This window comes from Talaromyces stipitatus, genomic scaffold (genome assembly GCF_000003125.1).
Source record: "Talaromyces stipitatus ATCC 10500 scf_1105507295515 genomic scaffold, whole genome shotgun sequence".
Taxonomy (NCBI): Eukaryota; Fungi; Ascomycota; class Eurotiomycetes; order Eurotiales; family Trichocomaceae; genus Talaromyces; species Talaromyces stipitatus.
In genome coordinates, this window is record NW_002990118.1 from 756,953 (window position 1) to 771,658 (window position 14,706).

The 14,706-nt window shown below is 46.0% G+C and overlaps 8 protein-coding genes and 2 non-coding genes across 10 annotated transcripts, besides 4 other annotated features; 4 read left to right on the forward strand and 6 right to left on the reverse strand.

Annotated features, from left to right (window-relative positions):
- Positions 1-30: 30 nt before the first annotated feature.
- Positions 31-429: a mobile genetic element.
- Positions 430-664: 235 nt separating this feature from the next.
- Positions 665-762, reverse strand: TSTA_042950. Its single transcript has one exon. It is a non-coding gene; the product is annotated as a tRNA-Lys (tRNA).
- A 581-nt stretch (positions 763-1,343) lies between these two features.
- On the forward strand, positions 1,344-1,437 carry TSTA_042960. Its single transcript has one exon. It is a non-coding gene; the product is annotated as a tRNA-Lys (tRNA).
- A 4-nt stretch (positions 1,438-1,441) lies between these two features.
- Positions 1,442-1,491: a sequence feature (T-rich).
- Positions 1,492-1,656: 165 nt separating this feature from the next.
- On the reverse strand, positions 1,657-3,182 carry TSTA_042970 (MFS transporter, putative; the record flags this gene model as incomplete). The annotated part of the gene is made up of 1 exon (XM_002484731.1): positions 1,657-3,182. The coding sequence occupies exon 1, from the start codon at positions 3,148-3,150 to the stop codon at positions 1,657-1,659; it is 1,494 nt and encodes a 497-aa protein (XP_002484776.1). The 5' UTR covers positions 3,151-3,182.
- Positions 3,183-4,285: 1,103 nt separating this feature from the next.
- On the reverse strand, positions 4,286-5,224 carry TSTA_042980 (uncharacterized protein; the record flags this gene model as incomplete). Its single annotated transcript, XM_002484732.1, has 6 exons — positions 4,286-4,488; positions 4,543-4,601; positions 4,676-4,727; positions 4,791-4,935; positions 4,990-5,023; positions 5,139-5,224. 6 exons carry the CDS (start codon positions 5,222-5,224, stop codon positions 4,286-4,288), a joined length of 579 nt encoding a protein of 192 aa, XP_002484777.1.
- Positions 5,225-5,526: 302 nt separating this feature from the next.
- TSTA_042990 (NADH-ubiquinone oxidoreductase 19 kDa subunit, putative) lies at positions 5,527-6,381 on the reverse strand. Its single transcript, XM_002484733.1, has 4 exons — positions 6,297-6,381; positions 6,011-6,238; positions 5,815-5,947; positions 5,527-5,754 (listed from the first exon to the last, which is right to left on the reverse strand). The coding sequence occupies exons 1-4, from the start codon at positions 6,314-6,316 to the stop codon at positions 5,656-5,658; spliced, it is 480 nt and encodes a 159-aa protein (XP_002484778.1). The 5' UTR covers positions 6,317-6,381; the 3' UTR covers positions 5,527-5,655.
- Positions 6,382-6,705: 324 nt separating this feature from the next.
- TSTA_043000 (nucleoporin, putative) lies at positions 6,706-8,575 on the forward strand. The gene is made up of 3 exons (XM_002484734.1): positions 6,706-7,471; positions 7,518-8,176; positions 8,228-8,575. Exons 1-3 carry the CDS (start codon positions 6,838-6,840, stop codon positions 8,333-8,335), a joined length of 1,401 nt encoding a protein of 466 aa, XP_002484779.1. The 5' UTR covers positions 6,706-6,837; the 3' UTR covers positions 8,336-8,575.
- Positions 7,351-7,391: a microsatellite.
- Positions 8,576-8,762: 187 nt separating the features above from the next.
- On the reverse strand, positions 8,763-9,129 carry TSTA_043010 (uncharacterized protein; the record flags this gene model as incomplete). The annotated part of the gene is made up of 3 exons (XM_002484735.1): positions 8,763-8,800; positions 8,870-8,936; positions 9,022-9,129. 3 exons carry the CDS (start codon positions 9,127-9,129, stop codon positions 8,763-8,765), a joined length of 213 nt encoding a protein of 70 aa, XP_002484780.1.
- Positions 9,130-9,336: 207 nt separating this feature from the next.
- Positions 9,337-10,951, forward strand: TSTA_043020 (transcriptional elongation factor Iws1, putative). Its single transcript, XM_002484736.1, has 4 exons — positions 9,337-9,864; positions 9,913-9,992; positions 10,040-10,518; positions 10,581-10,951. The coding sequence occupies exons 1-4, from the start codon at positions 9,417-9,419 to the stop codon at positions 10,825-10,827; spliced, it is 1,254 nt and encodes a 417-aa protein (XP_002484781.1). The 5' UTR covers positions 9,337-9,416; the 3' UTR covers positions 10,828-10,951.
- Positions 10,952-11,590: 639 nt separating this feature from the next.
- TSTA_043030 (mitochondrial hypoxia responsive domain protein) lies at positions 11,591-13,602 on the forward strand (the record flags this gene model as incomplete). Its single annotated transcript, XM_002484737.1, has 2 exons — positions 11,591-11,631; positions 11,684-13,602. The coding sequence occupies 2 exons, from the start codon at positions 11,591-11,593 to the stop codon at positions 12,468-12,470; spliced, it is 828 nt and encodes a 275-aa protein (XP_002484782.1). The 3' UTR covers positions 12,471-13,602.
- Positions 11,844-13,894, reverse strand: TSTA_043040 (uncharacterized protein). The gene is made up of 2 exons (XM_002484738.1): positions 13,655-13,894; positions 11,844-13,602 (listed from the first exon to the last, which is right to left on the reverse strand). Exons 1-2 carry the CDS (start codon positions 13,790-13,792, stop codon positions 12,697-12,699), a joined length of 1,044 nt encoding a protein of 347 aa, XP_002484783.1. The 5' UTR covers positions 13,793-13,894; the 3' UTR covers positions 11,844-12,696.
- Positions 12,394-12,461: a sequence feature (GA-rich).
- Positions 13,895-14,706: the final 812 nt, after the last annotated feature.

Sequence of the window (14,706 nt, forward strand, 5' to 3'; positions counted from 1 at the left end):
CCCCGGGCATCACAGCATAATTTTTTGATACTTTTCAGAACGATGGAAAGATGCATTGTCCATAACTAGCACGGATCTTGGTGCTGGATACCTCTGACAATGCCGCAGAAGCCGCTTGACGAAATCTTCAAAGATTGTGGCATCGGCTGAGCCTTGAAAGATGTCAGATATGATGATCCCATCTTGGGTGCATGTGGGCAGTATTTGAGAACGTTGGTTAGCCTCGGTGAAATTTGATATTATTTGGACTGGTGTCACGCCAAGGGGAGACCACCATGTCTGTCTATAGGCCATCCGTTTATCACAGCCAGATTCGTCAACGCATACTAGATAGTATGAAAGGAATTGGGATGGCTTGTGTTGGTAAAAAGCTCCTAGCTGTGGATTCTGCTCTTTGGCCTTCTGTCAGAGTTTCTTTTTTGTCCAACCTGTTTAGAGAGAGCTTGCTGAAAATGCTAGAATGTGATGGAAGAATATTGAATTCTTTCCATAGAAAGGCCGCTATTTCCTCAATATACAAACCAGGCTTCTTAGCGAGGTGCTCACAAAGAGCGTCAAGCATCAGAGGGGCGAAAGTCGGTGGTCGCCCAGCATGGCCAAGACAAGATCTTGGGCTACCAAACTTCGAGAAGATGAAAAGAAATTGTGGGAGAAAAAAAAAAAAAGCCCGATGCGGGACTCGAACCCGCAACGTTCAGATAACTGAAGGAACTGGCCTCAGATGATAAGAGTCTGACACTCTACCGATTGAGATAACCGGGCATTTTCAGTTGAAAGGTATGGGAAAATATGGCTCTATAAGGCTAGAATATATTTCCACCTACTTCCATCCCGGCTTTCAGGTTGTAATACGGTGGTTAGTACTTCTCAGTATTACAAGCCTCTGATCTCGACGCACTGGACAGATAAAATGGATTGTGCATGCTGATAAACCATTGCAACGATGTCCGCGGGTTGAAGTAAAAGGTTGATGTTGAGAGCTCTGCGACTTCGAACATGAAAGGGGTTGGTCTAGATATATATTCTCACATAGTTGACCGCTAGTCCCACCGTGGCACGTTCTGGTTGGCTTATTAGTTCGCTTTATCTCAATGCTGCCTACTGTGTACAGCCTAACTTATAATGCGGAGTAACTTAGTCAGATCCCATGATCAGAGCTGGTTACCTAGGTAACTATCGTGGAGTCTTCCAAGGTTGGCAGATGAATGGACAGCTTGTTGTCTCTTCCAGTTCATTTATCTGTCCTTGTCGTATTTAAAGTGATCGAACTCCGATATGTGGCTTCCAACAGCCGAAATATTATGTTATGAGGGGCTTTTCGGCTCGTTCCATCAACCAAGCATGCCCGGTTATCTCAATCGGTAGAGTGTCAGACTCTTATCATCTGAGGCCAAAATCTCAATCTGAACGTTGCGGGTTCGAGTCCCGCATCGGGCTGTAATTTTTTTCTTTTTTCTCTTTTTTCTTTTTTCTCTTTTTTCTTTTTTCTTCAGGAAGCCTGTATTCTGAAGCTCTATGCAAATTCAGTAGTATTTTTATTGATCAAGATTGTGGACTCTGTACATTCATGTGGCATCGAGGGCCGTCTATCAAAGAACATATACACCAAGTCCATGACATATCTCCAGTCACTCGATAGATTAACTTGACATAATTCTATGCAATAAATCTCCACCTCACATCACCATCCCCCTCAAAATCCTCACTGCACAGAAACGAAGTATCCTTCGGTGGACCACCAGTAATCTGATCCCGTCTCCGATTCTCCTTAACCAGCAAATTCCACAACAACAACGAAGTAACCAAGGTACCAACCACAAAGCCCAGGGCCATACCATGACCCAATGGATATCGTGGAGATTCATCAGGGCGATACAATTGACATCCCACCACAGCACCGATATCACCAATAGAAATCTGAATAGCTGCAGCTACGCACCGTTTAACTTGGCCCGAGACATTTGATGCGATCCATGTGAAAATCAGGGCTGCAGAGGGGAAAATACCCGCACACACGAAGAATGTGCCTAGATATTGAACACCGACTTTATGGTTACTCAGCAGGAGGGTGTAGCCTATTATGGAGAGGATGCAGCTTCCAACGATAAAGGGGCCACGGGTATGGTAGCGTTCGGACAGGAGCGCGATGCCGATTGAAATTACAGTTGCGACTGCATAGGGTGGGACGGTTAATAGTTGCGCATTCGCGGCGGAATAGCCCAGGTTCGCGATGATGGTTGGAAGGAACAGGGTTACGGTATAAAGGGGTAATGCTTGACCCATCCATGCAATCGTGTACAGCCATACTTTGACGTCGCGAAATGTCCTGCGAACTTCTGCCCATGACAAAGGCTCGTCGCGGAGGGCGTCGTTGTCTTCGAATAGCAATGCATTCAGCACTTTGCGCTCTCTCTGCGAGAGAAACTTCGCCTGGGCCGGAAAATCCTGGATAAGAAAGTAACAAATCCCGGCAATGACCACAGTCGCGATACCCTCGATAGTAAAGATCCAAAACCAGCCATGTTTACCCGCAATGCCGCTCATATGTCCTATCCCGTACGCCAGGATTCCGCCAAATGCGCCAGCAAGGGAAGTCGAGGTATAAAACAGCGTCACCCGACGCACCAACGCTGTCCGTCCATACCACATAGAGAGATAAAATATGGCACCAGGAAAAACACCAGCTTCCGTGGCTCCTAAAAAGAACCTCGCCGCTAGCAATCCACCAAAACTTGTCGACAATGCCATCAGTGTAGCAACTACACCCCATATCAACATCAACGTTGGCAGCCATATCCGCGGAGAAGTCAATTTCAGCGCAATATTCGACGGGATCTCGAATGCGCTGTATCCGATGAAGAATACGGAAAGCGTGACTAGGTATTGCTCGCCGGTCATGTGCAGATCTTTGGTTAGATTGTCGAGTTTTGCGTTGCCGATGTTGGAGCGGTCAAGGAAGGAGAGGAAAAAGAGGAGGGTGATTGGGGGGAGGATGATCCAGTCGAGTTTGCGTTGGAGATGGGATTTTTCGGAGGGTGCGATGTCGGCTTCGTCATTGTCTACTACAGTGCCGGATTGTTCAATGTCGGACACAGGGCTGATGTCGTTGTTAGTATGAGTGGTGGATTTCTCCTCAATGACGGCCGCCATGGTCGTTACTGAGGCCAATCACTGCCGACGAGTCTCACAATTTATTTAAAAACTTGGGCAAGGATTTTCTTCCTTTTTATATACTGTCGAGATAGACAGTCTAGAAAAAGCACATCATACAAATCCCCTCCCAAATGGCGTCATGCCAGTGCTATACTCCATAGCAGATACTTAGACAAGGGTTTGCAATATCTCCTTCCTGAAATCACCTAGCATAGTTGATAAATTCCTGCATATAGTGGATTTCGCGTGGATAGCTATGTAGATCGAGGTTGATTTAAGCTGTATTTTATCCTGATAGGTGAGATTACATCAAGTGCGGAGATGATAACGACATTTGGAGCAAGTTAGAGAATGCATACAGACAGCGCTAAGGAAGAAGTGTAGCCAGTATATAATGATCATGAAATAATAATGTCATTATGAGTATGTTTTAAGCATAAATAACAACCAGCCACCCTTAAACGTTATATGGTTTTCGGATAGCATCTACATAGAGCTCTGACAGGACCAGGAGAACCACTCCATTGAATCCAGCCTTCAATGCCAGATTTAGCCCACTATGATACGGTTTATACTTCTAAGATAACATATAACTTTGCAATACTACGCTCAAAACAAATCTGCTGGTAATTATTTCTCTTTTCCACTCATTTAGGTCTGTGTCGGAGAGCTCCTCCTAACCCAGATGAATGACAGGGGGTTACCTGCGTACATATTACCGCAATGACCGTCAAGTTTCTCTAAGTATAGTCTGTTCTAGTTCAGGCCCTCAGTATCTCTTTGAATTTCCAATCTTGCGCGGCGGTGCAATCTATAATGGAACCCAACAGCCTGCGATAGATAGAGTCATATTTACTCCGCAGAGTGATGATAGTGTGGTTTACTGCGAAACAATCAGGAACATTATTTATTTGAACTACAAACAGGAGTACTTCTCACCAGATATTACAAGCTGCTTTGAATGACTGGGGAATGCTGACCGGTGACCACATCTACTTGACGTTGAGAATGGCTTCATCAATCATGATTGGGATCTAGAGGTGCTTTGCAGCCATCAAACAATAGCATATCAGCCAGACAGACAAAGAGTTCAACTACTTGCTCATCTTTACTTCCAACTACAACGAATCGGTCACAATTTCAACCTCTCCCTCCTCCGAGCAAGCTTCAAAGCCTCTAACCTCGATGCCAATCCCGGATCCGCAGGAACATGAACCTTGTGATGCTCAGCAGTGGCATATTTGACTTTTCCGTCGAGGGACTCAATGTATCCGCTGATCAGGGCCATTGTTTTGCCGTGCTGCTCGACTTGGCAGTTTATACGTATTGTTGTGCCTGACGAGTCGGTTAGTGATGTTAGGGTTGGTTTTGTGGGAACGGATAGCGTACCTAAGGGGATGGCTTTGAGGTATGAGATATTTAACGTTCGTGTTACGCCGGCCAGGAACCTGGGATATTCAAGTATGAGCAAGTTCTTGTGTTTCCACGAGGGCATGTTTCCAGGAAGTGGGTTAGAACATACTCCCAATACCCAGGCCTGGAAATAGTCTGCATGGTAATAGCAGTACACATATCTATCATTGAGTTAGTAACTTCACCTGGTCCAAACATGAGCCGTGACAGGTAAATATATTCACCAAATATAACGCCATAAGCCCCTCCATGAAGGACACCATTCATATTACACCATGTCTCGTCGGCCGCCATCTCCCAGGAAGAGGAGCCAGAGGGTTCAGCATCAATGAATCGAAGGTCTTGTGTTAGGAGTTTGGTATCGTAGCCCTCAAAATAATAGAGAGATTAGTAGCAGAAGGATAATGGCGTGAGGAGGAGTACTTTGAAATTCTGCTCGAGGACTAGTTGTTTGTATCTGCATGCCGGTTAGGTGTATGTTCGATAGATCTCTGTCGCTCGATTCATATCGTGGATATCATGCTTGAAAAAAATCGAACGTATGTGTTATACTGCTTGACTGGGACGCTTACAACTCTATAAAACTCTCTACGGCATTCGTGACATCCTGCTTTGTGAGAGATTGACGCCCATCCTTGGCGGCCATACTTTCAGTCATTGTCTTGCGATGACGATGTATTGCAACGATTCGATATATGATCAAGCTATCATGGTTAAATACTAGGAGTAGGAAGTGATGACTTGAGCAATGCTAAGTGGTTGATCAATTGTTCTGAGGGGTTGCAAGGTATGCATGTCAGATGAATCGTTCCGAGGTACACTAAGGAAACTGCATCTCATTCAATTCTACGCATATTCTACGGCATCCTGGGAGCCACTTGAAGATCTGATCAAGTAGAGCGTAATCTAATACTGGCTTCCACTAAATAGAATCTTACACTCCCATTTACTATCTAATATAATAAGTTCAATCTTGCTTCCATAATTTCCCACTAATATTTACACACATTCTAACCAGACAAGGGAACAATAAAAAAGACAAGCAGACAAATCGATGCTAGGGTTTGATGACATGAATAGTTTCCATTTCTAGTATTGAGGTCCAGGATACTGAGCATAAATCTGTTTTGGTCGCAAATGCACAGGAGTCACGTTTTCGGGCGTTCCGGGAATAGTCTTCTTGAGGCCCTATATATTCAATTTGCGTTAGTTTCGATATACCAGGAGTATTAGCCAACGGAGACGAACCAGCTTGTCAAAAATACAACTGTTCAATTCCACCTCCGGTTTCCGGCATTCGAACATGTGGTGATTGTTGTTTTCGAGGCATTGCCAGTGAGCATTGAACTGCTTTAGACAGTGAGTGTTGATATCCTTGATCCTGCCAAATATTAATATCCATATTCCCTTTGCACGTTATTCGCCCAGTATGAATGGAACATACACACTAGCCGCACAGCGGGTGACTTTGCGACCTTCCTTGAGACATTCAAATTCTCCTCGACCATTGGCCTCAGCCTTGCACTTCATATAATCATCGTTATAAGCACGGCAGCGGTCTCCAATAAAGAATGACGCGCTCATAAGGGGAGCAGATGTGGTGCCGATTTCTTGCACTTTGGGGATGTCAGAGGGCATCGGCGTCGTGTCGACGAGGATGTGTTGGCTGAATCTGTTGACGAATTAGCATGTCGTGGGAGTGAATATCGAAAAGAAATCGAAAGACGCACTGGGGTTGTCTGGCCGCCATCTTGTAGATTGTCTGAGGGCTGGTGGGTGCTCAATTCCAGATTGGTTATCGAGAGGGACGAGGTCGGAATTTGGAGGAGCTGCGAAGTTCAGTCAAGCCCTTTAGCGTCGATCTGATTGGCTCGTGCCTGCGGAGCTGTAGATGCTTACATAACTCAATATTAAGGTCAGTTTAGAATACAAGTGATAACTTAACTTACGATAAGATGTGAATGAATAATAGGCGAGTGGTTTTACTCTAATTGTTTACTGCTTTGTTTGTAGCTATTGCTTCTTGTATGTGGTTGGGTTAACCAATCACGTGATCTGACTGTATCAGTGCACTGGACGGATCTGAATGTTTTTCAGAGAGCTCCGCACTAGCAAACCAAGCTCTCTCTCTCATCACGTCCAATTTCCTGGACACATCCGATCTGTTCCTAAAGGCATGCTGACTTAGTCGTTCTTTCTTCGCCTTTTTCAATTCTCTTCATCGACACATAACACAGTCGCGACCTCCATATAGGGGGCATCGAGCTCATCATGTCGCTGTTCGGTGCGCAACCCCAACAACAACAGTCTGGAGGATTGTTCGGGAATACAGCAAACAAAACCCCAAGTCTATTTGGCAATACACAGCAGCAGCCTGCGACTGGTGGTTCGTTATTCGGCAACGCACAAAACAAACCTGCTACAGGGACGGGACTCTTTGGCTCGACGACTACTACGACACAGCAACCAGCTAGTGGCGGTGGATTATTTGGCGCATCGACAAATCAGGCACAACCGCAGCAGCAAACTTCGAGTTTATTCGGAGCATCACAGACGCAGAACAAACCTGCCGGAGGGTTGTTTGGAGGTCAACAAAATACGCAGGCGCAGACTCAACCGAGTGGTATTTTTGGGTCGACCACCACGACTCAACAGAAACCGGCAGGGAGTCTTTTTGGATCGACTACACAGCAAACACAGCAGTCAGGGACGGGTTTGTTTGGAGCGACCAATAATGCACAGCAACAGCAGTCGTTGTTTGGGGGTGGTTCGCTTTTTGGGAATCAGCAGCAGCAACAACAACCTCAGCAGCAGCAGCAACAGCAAACTCCACAATTGGGACAGACCTTGAATCAGTCACAGCTAGGATCTTCACTATGGTCTCCTGGTCGTGCGATTACCGGAGGTAGGTTATCCTTTCATGGTTTCAAGTATATAGCTAATGAAAATAGTCCACCGCACGGTCCCAGCACAAATGGAAATTCTCAAAGATAAATGGGACCCTACAAATCTCACCTCACCATTCCGTGGATACACGTACAACCACCCCGGCGAGGATCACGCACCATTCTTCCAACCAACCGCCGAAGATGACCCAACCAAATGGGAAGAAGCATTAAAATCCCGCCCAGGTCCCGGTTACGTCCCCCTTCTTCTCAAGGGATTCATGGAATTGGGCCAGCGAGCCGTCCGACAAAAGGATTTTCTCAGCGCGCTTCAGACACGTCTACATCAGATCAATAATATTCTAACAGATTTACTCTCGCGTCACGATCTAAAGATCTCGGTGAGGATAGCTGATTGTCGACGTAAGCATCTCGTACTTAGTCAAAGGTGTTTGTCGCTTGCGGCCAAGACGCAGATTCTACGGAATAGGGGGTATGCGATGGATGATGCGGAGGAGGAACTTAAGAAGAAATTGATACAGTTGGAACGAGCAATCTTTGATCCGTCAATAACTGGGAGGGCGGAGGAGATTTGGGCAAGGATGCTTGCTGTGAGGGAGCACTCGAAACGACTTGCGGCGGAGATTGAGAAGACTGGGTCTGCTGGTTCTAATAATGAGGGGGAGGCTGCGCTTGACGAGAATGCTATGAAGACTGCTAAGAAGGTATGTGTCTCTACACGCCTTATTTATAGATGGCTACTGACTGTTGCATAGATCCTCGAAGATTACGCCTCTCAAATCCAACACTTGCAAAAAGAACTCACAGCCATAGGCAAAGAACTAGACGAGGCACAGAAATTGGCTGGGACGAATAGCCCATAATCAGTCTTCTACCTCGGTCTTGATTTAATGCATCAGCTTGTTATTCGACTGATTAATTAATGCGACATAACTGTTACTTTGCAGTCAATTCAGACATTGGTTACTCATCATACGTGGGATTCATAAAAATGAATAGGCGTTAGGAGCGTTTTGTCTTATCATTTCTTAAGTTAGCGGCTGAGATTGGAGGAGCATAGGAAAAGAATATCATAACATGTTTCAATGGAATAGGTTCCTCTTTTTTGTAATAGAAATGGTATACCCGAGACCGAGAATGTCTAGTTAATAGTTATAGTACATGATGCAATCCAAGTGCCTAATGCAAGGAGTATATTGAGTCGATGGAGAAGTATTCATCAGGAGAGACGATAGAGTTGATAGAAGATGGTTCATATAAGTGGAGGTTGGATCCGATCGAGGTATCGATTTATAGGAACTTCTTGGCGAGATCAATAGCGAATGGAGCTGTCGATATGCTATTATTAGCATGTGAAACGCTTTGATTGAGAGTTTCGGGCAAAAGAAAAGGCTTACAAAGGTATAGAAGGATACCGCCGACAATAGCGAACTGGACTGTTTGCTGTGCCTCGATCTCGCCGGCCTATTGTCTGGGGTTAGTCTCAGTTGAGGAAGGCGTCATGTTCGATGGTCGGAAGCGAAGGACGATTTGAAGGCGTGCGAAGTACCTTGATCTCCTCTTTGGATAGTTGTTGCTCTGTTAAGAAAGATGAGTTAGTGATGAATGATAAGAAATTGACGTATCCAGGAAGATTGTCATTACCTCCACCGAACATCTTGTCTGTTTGCAATTGAGATTTGTATTAAAAGTAATATATGAAGAGATAGTGAGAGTTGTAGTCTGATAGATGACGCTGTCACAGATGAAGTGAAATTTAGAGCTCAGGTGGACGCACGGACCACATTTATTCCGACCTCCTGCCGAACTTTGAGTCGCCGCAACGTCGCGTTTGCTTCTTTAACCAGCCACTTCCACTATCATTATCTCTCATAAAATCACGAAGATACATAGTATCAGAATAACCTTCAACAATTTCCAACCTCAGCAGCGATCAGACAGAAAATGTCGGCTTCGCCAGAACCCCAGGCAGATTCACCTGCCGCTGATCCTGACCGCGCTGAACTCCAAGCCGAACTCGACGACCTCAACGACAACAACGGCGGAGCCACAGAAGAAAACCCAGAAATATCCGACGATGAATCCGTCCTCTCCGAAGTCGACGAAGCGCAATTCGAAGACTTCAATCCCGACGATGTCGCTATCGAAGATCGACCTGCCCTCGACGTCGATGCAGAAAATTTGAAACTGATTGGTCGTCACAAGCGTAAGAGACGTGATGATGAGGAAGGAGAGCCAAAACGGAAACGGGAGGGGAGACGAGAGAAGAGGAAGCGTGCGCAGAGGGATTCTGATGTTGAGTCTGGGGATGCGAAGGCTGGGAGGAGGAAGGCGGCTAAATCTAGACGAGAGGCTACGCCGGAGGATGAGGAGACGCTTAGTCCTGAAGAGAGTGAGTAGAGAATATTATTTGGCAGGGATGAGGCTAATCTTGTGGTAGGACGTCGACGTGCGCTTGATCGTGCTATGGATGCTGCTATGAAGCAAAAGACGAGGAGACGCAGAAAGGCAGATGGAATTGTATGTCTTGTATCAGATTTCATACTTCAAAATGCTGACAAAGGTAGGACCTCGAACAAATGGCAGACGCAGAAATCGAAGATATGCGAAGACGCATGACGGACGCAGCTCGCCTTGACGCCGAAGCCCGTCGTCAGGGCCAACCAGCCATGCACAAACTCAAGATGCTACCAGAAGTTTTGAATCTACTGAACCGCAACCAGTACACAGCTAGTCTCGTGGATCCAGAAATCAATTTACTAGAAGCCGTCAAATTCTTCCTAGAACCACTCGACGATGGCGAGCTTCCAGCCTACAATATTCAGCGCGATTTGATGGATGTTCTTGGCAAGCTTCCCATTAACAAGGATTCTCTTGTCGCCAGTGGTATCGGCAAGGTGATCGTCTTTTATACCAAGAGCAAGCGCCCTGAATTGAAAATCAAGCGACAGGCTGAGCGTCTCTTGGCTGATTGGACTCGACCGATTCTTCAGCGGTCTGATGATTACTCGAAGCGTGTCTACGAGGAGGTTGAGTTTGATCCTACGTATGTCTATTTCCCCCCCCCCCCCCCCAATCTTATGTATGAATGACAGCTAATCAGGACAGCCGCCTGGTAAACCGTGCTAATATCGCACAACAAACCGCTGAAGAAGCACGAGCGCGCGAGCTTCTGCCACCGCGTCTGGCTAATCGTGCTCGTCGTGAGATGGGTCATACCTCGTACAGTATTGTGCCCCGGTCAACGGTTATCCAGGACAACAAGTTTGCGCGCCCGGTTGGTGCTAGTGGAGAGGACCGTTTCCGACGCATGAAGGCACGCCAGTTGAATGCTGGTAAGCCTTCGCGTAGGTAGATGTCTGTACCCGAGCTTCTTGAACTGTCTCTCTTTCATTCCTCTTTGGTCATTTCATTCGGCGCGTTGGTTCATGGAGTTACGGCGTTTGCATACGGTTATTCAGCGGATTTGAGAGCCGAGAATTAGCATATGAAATTGGCAAATATAAGAAGAAGCTTTTCGGTATCCAGGCTAAATTCTTTGTAATCGCTCTAAGCATTCCGAATCTCGAGTATCATGCCATGTATCTGTAGGATTACTCATCGCGCGACACACCGTCAAAGCCACAAAGCCTCCTCTATCATGAATGGCCGAATATGCAAATGTAGAACGCGATATTTCCCTTGAAAAGAGAGAGGATTTAACCATATTCGGCCGATAGGCAGATATCTAATCTCCTCGGACAGAGCATCAACTTATATAGAAGTTTATCGGGCGGGAGTCAGAGTGACAGCCAACCCGGCCGGACCCGGGGGTCACGATGACGTTGGATCACCCTTTAGTCCCCACTTTAGCTGACACAAAGAAGATGATTGGCTCGGTGCATGTTCGGCTACCATCGCGCAGCTCAGATGGCGAGACTAGGCCCGAAGAGGAAGTACTACATCTGTTTGGTTGATTACGTTATCGAAAATTGATCTCAGACTTTTGTCAGACGTTCTTTCCCTATATAAGATCCTGGTTTGCCCTCTGGCAAGACTGTCTATACATCTACCCCAACTACTTGTACATCTACGTCTACAACTACAATCAAGCTATTTTCTATATCACTTATATCAACATGAAGATCTTAACAAAAGAAGAAGAAGCTGCCCACTACCGGTATGTCTCTTCGCCCCTCTTCTACAATAACTCGAGCTAATCTCTCATACAGGGCCGTCCTCCAAGGAGGCACCTTCGGTACCGTCGTCGGTCTCGTCGGTGGCTGGGCCGGTGTCATGGCCGCCTCACGCCGCTTCCACACAATCCGCAACCTCACCCTCCCCATGAAAGCCTTCCTGGTCACATCATCCGGCACATTCGTCGGCATCGTAGCAGCCGACCACTCCTCGCGCTCATTCGAAGCCGAGCGAAACGTCGGCCTGAAGTACCTCGGTGAGCGCGAAGAGCGACTTCGCCGCGAAGAACTGTCACAAATGTCCTTTGGAAATCGGATAGGTGCATGGGCACGCGAAGAGAAATACAAAATCATTGGCGCAACATGGATCGCTTCGATTGTGGGTAGTTTTGTGCTTGTTGGACGAAATCCGTACCTCTCGGGTCAGCAAAAGATTGTGCAGGCGCGTGTGTATGCGCAAGGGTTGACGCTGGCCGTGATGTGTGCTAGTGCTGCGTTTGAGATTCATGATCAGCGCAAGGGGCAGGGATTGCTTGATACTGCTAAGAAGGGAAGGGAAGCTCTCAAGGAGAGTAAGAATCAGCCTGCGGCAGAACAGGTGCATCATCAAAGACATGATGAGAATACGGATTTGTGGCAGGATATGGTTGCTGCGGAGGAGCAGAAGTTGAAGCAGCGTCATCAGCCGTTGTATAGTCATGAGAAGCAGGAGAAGGAGGGTGCTGTGACTGAGGCTGTTAAGGCTAAGAAGGAGACAGAGGAAAAGAAGGATGATGAGAAGGAGGAGGAGGAAGAAGAAGAAAAGAAGGAAGAGAGCAAGTAAACCACCAAAAGCCATTTCATCTCTTTTCTGCTTATCTTTCCTATGCCGTCATGATGTTGCATTTGTTCTCAAGGAGTTCCGGTCTGGCAGCGAGATTATTTTGTTTATAGATGTACTTAATAGATGTTATCAATCACAAGATTGTATGTACGATAGTCAAATGCATTACCAACTAACTCCCTCTAATCAATACCCGTCTATATCTATAATCACGTAAAGAGAACTATCAATTATTCCAATTCCCATGCAAACTATCCTCCAACGCTATATATCCATTCACAATCTCAATTCCCTTCTTCCGCTGCTCCTCAATCCGTTCCCACGTCCATTCTTCCCGCGACCACGAAGCTGCATTCTCCTGCTGCAGTTTGTGTAGCACATCCGGCGCAACATCACCCAGTTTCGAAACTTCTTGAACGAGCTTGACTTCGTCGAGAGTTGTATCCGTCAACCCGTCCAGGGTTCGCGGTGTGTCAATCGCCGAACTGGAACTAGTCGTCGCCACCGGTTCTTTCGAAGAAGAGCCGTCAGGACGCGGTGGTAACAATCCACTAGCCCTAAAGACGCGCTCAATCGGAACCGTCAATCGACCTTTCTTAATACAATATTTGCTCAACCCAATGGCCGCTAACACTTTCTCTCCATTTCCGTTCTTCTTATCACCTTTCTTCAAGAAACAGGTAATAATATACATCCACTTCTCATCCCAAGCCACAACCTGCGATCTAAGCTCATACCGTTCAAGGGGTTTAATCTCCCTCTTGAATGAGCAATACGTCGCCCCCAGAGCAATATACATGGGTAGCTTCTTCTTTGGGGCTGGCTTCCCAGCTGCAACAGCTGCTGCCGCGAGTTCTTCATCAAGTTCTTTACTAACTATCCCTGCTCCGGGGGTATATAACGGCGTAACGCAAGCGCTGCGGGAATGATCCATATCAGCGAAATAGGTACTGTTAGATTTGTGGATGTTGTAGTCTGTTTCGAGGATTGAGGTGTAGCTATAAATGGATGCGGCGGCGAAGACGGGGTGGATTGGGCGTCCCTTAAGGTCGAGGGGAGGGTTTTGGGGGGTCCAGTTTAGTTTTTCGGGGGAGCGGCGGAGGTTGACTAGTATTTGGTAGAAGACGTTGTACTGTATGATTATTAGGTTGAAATATGTTAAGAAGGAAGATGAATATACGTACTGTCCATGCGAATGGGAGGGATTTCCGGTTGAGAACCGCAAAGGCGATTAGGAGTGTCTTCCATGAGAGAAGCGATGACAAGACTGGAAGGTCGCTGAGAGTAGATAGGAAGGCCATTGTGTATTGTATCTCTGACATGCGTCAAGATCCGATGGTGTACAAGGACTGAGTGCCCGTTGGACTGGACTTATCAGAAAATAAAAAGGAGTTAAAAAGATTAATAATCCTTCTTCTGACGTTGAGGGTCTGCGATGGAACGGATGGGGCGGGTGAAGAAGCCTCGGCACGGATATCTTGGCGTGTTTTCTTGCCCTAACTCGACTACTTGCTCGATCTAGAAATATTTGACACGCTTCAGGAATACACTTCTAGAGTGTATAAAACTTATGGGATAATGAGTACTGGATTCTCTTAATAATACTATTGCATATTAGTATTTCCACGCCTCCTATTGTACTATGAAAGAGAAACAAGTTGGACACTGTACAGCTGTCAGAAGGTGGCACAAATGTTGATTCTAACGCTGGCTAAATATTTAATTAGAATGGAATTATACTAAAATAGTTCGAGGTTCTAGTTAATACTTGTAATAAATGTTGAGCTGAGCTGTTATGTTACGCTGGGATACAACCCCTCGACCAAAAAGCTGTATGTATGTTAGACAATGTAGCATAATATTGATGATATTGCTGGAAAGTAATCACATGAAGGTAGGTAATGTTCTCAGATATTCTATTTTTTAAGGGAAGGTTCCTTTGATCTTATACACAGATTTACTGTTAACATAAATCTCACTGTCCTGTTGTTCTGTTCCCTGCTTCATGACATCTTTAAGAACGTTCTACCTTAGAATGACCATTATATTGAGTGGCATGTTCTGTCAACAGCATTGTCAGGCATAAATAGCTAGGATACTTCCAGTTACATTTTATTCTAATAACCAAGTTCGGAAGCATCGCAGCTTTTATTAGTGAATATCTGCTTTCCTTCTCCACTTCCAACATAGCCATGGATTTGCTGGATGTTTCGTTGTATATTCTTCTCTTAGAGAG